Genomic DNA, 7981 nt, shown 5'->3' with positions numbered 1-7981 from the left:
CGTTCAACAAACGCTGTCGATTATGGTGTATGGTCCCAAAAAACAATACAAATAGAAAGTAAACCAGAAATCATGATTTTCTTTTCTTCCATACATTCAAGAGTTAATAAAATCTCATCAATACATTCATTTAGCCAAAAAATAAATTAAATTTCAAAATTGCACACTATTTTGTTTTAACCCCTGTAAAACAGTTAAGGGGTCAACAAACTTCATAAAAGTTGTTTTACATACGTTGAGGGGTTTTGTTTCTATAATGGGGGTTATTTATATTAATTTATGGGGTTAACTATTATTTAGGCCTCTCAGATCTGAGCAGGTCCCTCAAAACCATGATTTTGCGTTTTATGAAATGTAAAAAATTGCACCTTAAATTCAAAGCCACACACCATCCTAAAAATATTTAAGGAGACATAAAAAACCCATGTCAACATAACTAACATTTACCGAATATCTGCTTTATCAAGTTTTTTTTTGCTGTTATGACTGTGTCGAAAAAGTAGAACATTTGGAATTTCGAAGATTGAGAATTTTTCCAAATATCAGTTTGTTTGGGTTTTTTTTATAAATAAAGCAAAACCTACCACCAATTTTTATTTTTTTTGTAACTAGCATGAAGTACTAAGTGTCACAAGAAAAAAAATTTCAAAATCACTTGGATATGTTAAAGCGTTCCAAAGTTATAACCACTTATAGCGACACTGGGGAGATTAGAAAAAATGGACCATGTCAGGAAGGTGAAGAGTGGCAAGGGGTTAAAAATAGTGTGCATGTAGCCTAATAGATGGGCTTCTGGCACCAGCGCGTATTAGTTTAGGAGCATCTCCAGTCAGAAATGGTCTTGTAATAATTTTACTAGCAGGGGTAATTCAGTAATATTAAATTCTCCTCTATCCACTTGGTTTTACTGATCAGCTATTCTTAGAATAGGTGATCAATATCTGATCAGAGGTAGTTCAGGCATCCATGCCAAACCGTCCTCAAATTTACAGCAGATTTCAAAAGAGTGGCATCTCTTGAGCCTGCCAAGTACAGCTCTGTAAAAAGAGAAAAAGAAAATTTGGTTGCAGCTCACCCAAAGTTGTCCTGGATTGTTCGGCGTCTCGGATTCCATGCGGACCGGGTGCGTGTGCATTCACAAATGAGGAGTAGGTAATGAATCCAGCGTCTATATCCAGGTGTTAATTTAAAAATTCATCTATATTAAAGGATACTTGTTCCAATGAAAAATAAAATGCACGATACCGCGTGTGTCACTTGTCATCCGGTGGCTAAGAATAGTAGCCAAGCCAGACTACTAACATTACATAGCCAGCTGATGACTAGTGACACAAGCGGTATCGTGCATTTTATTTTTCATTGGAACAAGTATCCTTTAATATAGATGAATTTTTAAATTAAAAACCTGGATATAGATGGTGGATTAATTACCTACTCCTCATTTGTGAAAGTACAGCTCTGTGACTATTATTGGTATTGCAGCTCATTCCTATTCATTTCAAATGTGAATAATTGGCAAGCAGTCTTTATCTTATACACGGCCATGAGGTTGCATGCCTGTGTATCGGAAATGGGGCAGATTAGAGTACTGCAACTATGTGTGAAATGGGTGTTCGGTTTGGGCATACCCCTGCCAATCCTTAGAATAAGTGTGGATTCACATTTGGCATGTCTGTTTCATGTTGTTTTAATTCTGTTTTGCATCCGCAAACAAAAAAAAAATTAAGGTTTTATATTGGGTAGAAAACACAACACAAAAAAAGCAGACCTATCTTATTTTGGGGGGTGGGGGTACATAAAAAAGGGACAGGTTTAAAATTTTTTTCCATGGACAATGGATCAGTGGAAAAAAAGCCAATGTGAAAACACCCATAGAAAACAATGGCCCAGTAATCCGTCAGTGAAAATCATATAAAAATCTTATATAAGAAAAGGATCAGTGATCAATAGAAAATATTCCTTCTAACAACTGAATCAGAGACTTTACCATTTGCTAACATCTATGTTATTTTGAGTGAGGCTTTGTCAGCATGTTAAGGGTATTACTATATATGAATCTACAAATCGGCTAGCGCAAGGTACAATGTATGGAGAGGCTAAAAAGTTTAGTTCTAAAGTATTTTATTCAAATGATATTTTTCTTGGTTTTACAATATTTACATTTAAATGCCGAATGTTCTTTCAGAAGATTCCTGGAAGCTGATAGAAAGCAGTACACACATTTTATTATACACGATTAATCTCCACTTATATAACCTGAGACGGAAATCCTCTTATTGGAATTAAATTGCATTTTGGCTTTTGCTGAATGTGATTGTATTTTCTTTCTGTCTGGAGAGAGAGTATCATTCTTCTCCTCAATTCTGAGAGAAAACAGAATTTAAATGTTACTATATCATTATGTAAACTTCTACGAGAATAGACATATTTTTGGGAGTTAACCCCGTCCTGCTTACAATTGGTACATTGGAATTTTGGTGTGAGGAACATCTCGCCTAATGGGGGTCTTTACTATCAGAATGGAACAATAGTGCTGGAGATCTATGCCACTTGATACTTTACTCATGTAGACTGGATGTTTCTGAAATGTATGTTTTAGCAGCACTGAAGTCCAGGTATGCTGGTCCGTAAAGGGGTTGGCAGTTTCTTTAATAAAGTAGATAAAGATACGCACCATGCTACACATTTCAAGAAAACTTCTATAGCATCCTATCCAGGTGGCATAACACACCTTCTGTGTTATATTGCATGGTTTTGGTAATTATAATTTTTGGCAATATGGTCAATCTGATGGGTCACATTTTGCAGGTCTTCTGGGCTTGTTTAGGCATCTATAAATTCTGGGTAGGATGTAAAGCAAACAATTGACCACATCAAAGATCCACCCTCTAAAAGCAAAATGGTTAGAAAAGATAGACCAAATATTCCGATTAGAGGACTTTGCCAGCAAATGGGCCACTTCCATCGCAAATACCTGGGAACTGCGACAATTCAGCTTTAACTCCCTATCTTTTAGTAGTTAGCCTACACACACACACATGTATGGGGGACGTATGTATGGCCGATATACGTCCCCCATACACTTCTATGGGCTCACGGCCCTGTATGTCCTATATTTTCCCGTGATACGGGGCTGTGTGCTGTATCTTCCTATGGAGAGGGGTGGGGTGAGCAGCACTCATCCCCTGCTCCTCTCCACAGCGCCGATGTATGCCCGCCGTACTACAGTGTGGCGGGCATACATCGTGTGAATGTAGCCTTAGTTATAACTACATGCCACATGTAACTAATACACTCCTAAGTTATAATTTGCAACATTAGTAAACTCTGTTATTTTGCTCTCTTAAAAGTCTTCATGACCTGATGCTATTCATGTTCTCCTTTCCCTTCACTTACATTTGCCCTAATTCCTTATCCTTTCTGCCTCTATTCATCGCCCTTCACTTTATAATGAAATGTATACTTTGGATACTTACTTAAGTAAGGTTTGTTTTTCTCTCACTGGAGAAAATTAGAACATTAGCCTCTCAAAAGTCAGTCTTAAAATTCACCATGTTAGCCTCTTAGTAAATGTGGACGAAAACTCCGCCAGTATGGTTCTGTAGACCAGAGTTTTTTGCTATAGTCTTTAGTAAATGTGGTGGAACGGCAGCCATGCCCTGGCCCACCCTCCATCTTTCCTGCTCCCAGACATATCCAAAGTGCAGGTGGGAGAAGCCAGAAAACTTATGGGGAGGGGAGATTCATGTGCCTTCATCGACAGGAACCTGGCGGAGAGGGGGAGATTTGTGTGCTTTCTCTGACAAAACATAATGGGGGAGATTCATTATGCCCTTTCCGCCAGTTTTCTGGGTGGACATACGATTGTACTGTTTCTCCCGGTTAATGGAACGTTACCATTTGATGTTTGAATCATTTAACTTCAAAAGTGGTTAAAGGGAGGGTGGCGTGGCCGCTGTTGGCCTTTTTTCTAATAATGAAAACATAATTGTGATGACCTATGTGTAAAATGTATAAAACCTTTTATTCTTAATAAAAGTACAGTTAAACAAAAAAAAGGGAGGGTGGCGTAAAAGGAGTTATATTGGCTGAGGAGTGGGAGAGGGCAGAGAGCTGTGGACGGCCAAGCCTCCATGAAGTAACGTCACATGGACATCCACAGATTTTTTTTTTTTAATTTGCCAAAAACAAACAGTGGTGAGCTACAGGTTGGAAAAAGGTCCTTTCATCATCGCAACAGTTGCTGAATGCAGGTGTGTGATTGACACTTTATTTAGCTTATGCTCTTTGTAATAGCTCACCACTATTTCTCAATCCCTTTCTGTCCCTAAAAGAAAATTGTATGAATCAATGTAACAACCTCAACTTCAATGTTGGAAAGGAATACAACTGGCAGTCGCAACATTAAGACTCATCATAACATTTGCTGAGTTCATTTAGTCTTGCCTTTGGAACACTATAGTGAGAACTTAATTTTTACAATAGTAGAATTTTGTGTTTCAATTTTCAATATGTTTAGGATTTCTGCTTACTGGCAGTAGGTGAAAGGAGTCTTTAGGGGAAATGTATCAGGCAATGCTGTATTATGCACCAGCACTCGATGTGCCCATGCATTTGGACAAATCTATGCCAGGAACTCTGCGGCTTGGCAAAGCCCACTCTATGTCCACTTGGCATGGAGTTGGTGTGTTGGGGAGGAGTAGCAATTCCTGGCCATGCCCAGGAATTATGTCTTTATGAAGGCTTGTATGCTTCCCCTTTTGATTGCAGTCAGTGATATGATTTGACCGGTCTTGCACACAGTACTAAACCTGGTTTAACATTGTGCCTTGTCTGCATTTCCAGACCGCTCTAAAATCGCCCTTTATGAGTAGGGCAAGATCTGGAGGGGTAAAATTTAAAAAACAAATGAAGGTTCTCATTTTCAACAATAAGCCGTTACCCTGCAAATAGCGAGGGAGCGGAACAAATGGGATATTAGAGAGTTTAATTAGTTTAGGTTCATGCTATAAAAGTATTCAGGTAAAAATTTAATGTCTAACTTTTTTCTCATGATATTTCAAGATTTTTTTTTTCATAGAAAAACTAGGATTACATATACATAATCACCTTGTATAATAACTTCTCGTGTGATATAAATATATGCACCATTACATAATGAGATTTTTTTTTACGTATATGGGCGTATATAAGGGCTAAACACATACTGTTGGGGATGGAACTTGGAACATATACCATAGATACATGATGCACGGAGTTACTGCTTTCACAGATATGCAGCAGAGTTGATACTGTAATAATTTATGTCAGCATTGCTGCGTATCAGGGAAGCAGGAACTCTGTGCATCATATATCTATATGTTCCAAGTTCCATCCTCTGCAGTGTGGTCACTCCATGACATTGCACTCTTCACATTCCGTGATTATGACAAGTGTATTTTAGCACTTTATTTCAAGTGATTTAATTCTATTACGGTACCTGAAATACCATTTACCAGGTTCTAGACCAATCATTTCTCCAGGTGTCCCACTTCTAGGCCAAAGGCGACTAGGAATGATTCTTTCCAGCATCACAGAAGTAGCTGCAACCTAAGAGAACATTGACATACACAGTACTTTATTAGTGTATTTTAAAGCTGTCCCTTTGGGTACAAATGTTATAATTTCTTATAAAATAATTTAACACCCTCATGAGCATAGTAATAATCTAACCTCTGAGAATCTAATATTACAACTCCTCTTTCCATAAAGAATAATACATGCAGTACAAGTTTTCATTTGATCCCTATGTTTATGAATCCCATAAAGGTATATTCATACATGAGAATGCCCCCTCCACCGGCTGTCATGCCTCTCCATGCTCACATAGTGTGGAGGTGGCCTATTTGCTATTTTAGTAGCAAATTCTGCACTGCAAAAGAATTTGCTATTATTTAACTACTTCTATGACAAGAGTATCTCCCTCATTTTGTGCAACATGCAAAGTCTTGGCTTCACTCATTTCCCCTTGGCTTATTAAAGAAAGCAAGTTGGTGAAAGTACTAACTTTTGTTTAATATTAGTGGTTTAAGGCTACCATCCCAGTTTTTAAAGCGAATCTGTCATCAGGATTGCACATTTTTTTCTAATGACATAACCCATAACCTGTTTAATACCAAGTTCCAATGTGCTTTTATAATTAACATTTAGTGGTTCCACTCATTTATAAAAGTTGATAAAATTATATCTGGTTCCATGCCAGCAAGCTATATTGAGTCACAGAGTCATCATGATTATCTTCACAATGCTGTTACAACTCTACTTTCTGCAAGGGGAGCAAGAAGTAAAATTGTAAGAGAAAGGTAAAGATAATGATGATGACTCCGTGACTCGATATAGTTTGCTGGCAGTGAGCCAGATAATCTTTGATCAATTTTTAGAAGTGAGAAGCGAATGTTGATTAATACTAATTCCCAATCTTCTTGTAAGCAGAGATGTAATTTTCAATATTCCACATATTTTTGGGAGCATCGTAAACGTTATAAAAAGGCATTGGACCCTGGAGAGGACTTTGCTGATTGTGTGAAATACTGAATAAAACTTTATAGATCATAAGCTGTTAAATTTCTGATGCAAGACTGGTGCATTGTGCGTCTTCTTCATAATAGGCACAGCTGGCACATGACATGTCAGGTGTATTAAGTGGTTTCAACCTCTTGGTATTTACAACACAGCAATTATGTGCCATAAGTGAAATCTACGCTAGGTCTAATAGTGGTGTGCGAAAAGGTTGCAAATTCCTTATTGTAGGTCAGGAAATGCAGCGGCTTCATGCCTTCTAAAGCTAAAAACTGGCACAGAAGGCATGATGCTTTACCATAAATGATATCCACACTGCTAAATATTATTGTATCCTAGGGTTGCACCGCTACCAGAATTTTGAGTGTGATACGATACCCAGAAAAGTATTGCAATACTCGATACCGATATGATACTTTCAAGGAAATAAAAAAAGTATCCTCTAAATGATTAGGTTGCGGTCACATGGGGCGTTTACATTGCGTTTAGAAATGCAATGGAAAAGTATGGGGAAGGGCTAAGCCTGATAGCATTTACATTTCATTTAAAACACTTCCGATCAGTAGTGGTCACCGGTGATTTGCCAGGAGAAGCTTTGGTGCTTTATGACAGTAGTATATGTATTGTAAAGGTTATCCTGGTAATGTTAATATAAAATACTATAATAGTATAATTTAGGGCCCATGTAGACGGGCGCTTTTGATGTTTGCATGTTATCCTTTTTTTCCTCTGGGTCTGTTCACTTGTTCATTTTTTTTACGGATGTGCAGACAGTGAGAAAAAAATAGCATGCGTTGTGTCTCACATGCAGACCACGTACATCCATAGAAGTCAATGGATCTGCAAAAAAATGGATGGCACATGCATCACCTCCATATGCAGAGTGTTTGTTTTTTTTCTTCAAATGTTTCAACCAACTGGGCAGGGCAAGAAGTAGATTAGAAATCCATCAGCCTTTTTTGCATATGTGAAAAAAACCTGATACAATGGGGGTCATTTACTAAGGCCCCGATTCGCGTTTTCCCGACGTGTTACCCGAATATTTCCGATTTGCGCCGATTTTCCCTGTATTGCCCCGGTATTTTGGCGCACCTGATCGGATTGTGGCACATCGGCGCTGGCATGCATGCGACAGAAATCGGGGCGTGGCCGAACGAAAACCCGACGGATTAGGAAACAATGCCGCATTAAAAAAAAAAAAATGTGTCACAAGACTTGCACTTACCTTCACCAGGAATAGGCCGGTGAACTTGAGTGCATTTCGGCGGGCATCAGGGAACTTCAGCGCAGCAGCGCCACCTGGTAGACGTCGGAGGAACTACCTTAGTGAATCCTGGCCGGACCCGAATCCACCGCAGAGACTGCGCCGCTGGATCGCGGATGGACCGGGTAAGTAAATCTGCCCCAATATGGTCTGAACACA

At 38.6% G+C, this 7981-nt stretch overlaps 1 protein-coding gene across 2 annotated transcripts in view; it reads right to left on the bottom strand.

Moving 5' to 3' along the window:
- Nucleotides 1-2100: 2100 nt before the first annotated feature.
- Nucleotides 2101-7981, bottom strand: part of LOC140122231 (transient receptor potential cation channel subfamily V member 6-like) — a 30759-nt gene continuing 24878 nt past the window's right edge. The window contains exons 14-15 of one of the 2 annotated variants that reach the window (XM_072142871.1): nt 5480-5589; nt 2101-2363 (exon numbers count right to left, since the gene is read on the bottom strand). In XM_072142871.1, coding sequence (XP_071998972.1) covers nt 2237-2363; nt 5480-5589 — 237 coding nt within the window. In that variant the 3' untranslated portion in view covers nt 2101-2236. The remainder of the gene's footprint in view (nt 2364-5479; nt 5590-7981) is intronic. The other variant, XM_072142873.1, reaches the window with a different exon arrangement.

The sequence above is a fragment of the Engystomops pustulosus genome, chromosome 3 (assembly GCF_040894005.1).
Source record: "Engystomops pustulosus chromosome 3, aEngPut4.maternal, whole genome shotgun sequence".
Lineage (NCBI taxonomy): Eukaryota > Metazoa > Chordata > Amphibia > Anura > Leptodactylidae > Engystomops > Engystomops pustulosus.
Note: the sequence above shows the minus strand (reverse complement) of the source record. Positions and strands in the feature narration are given on the sequence as shown.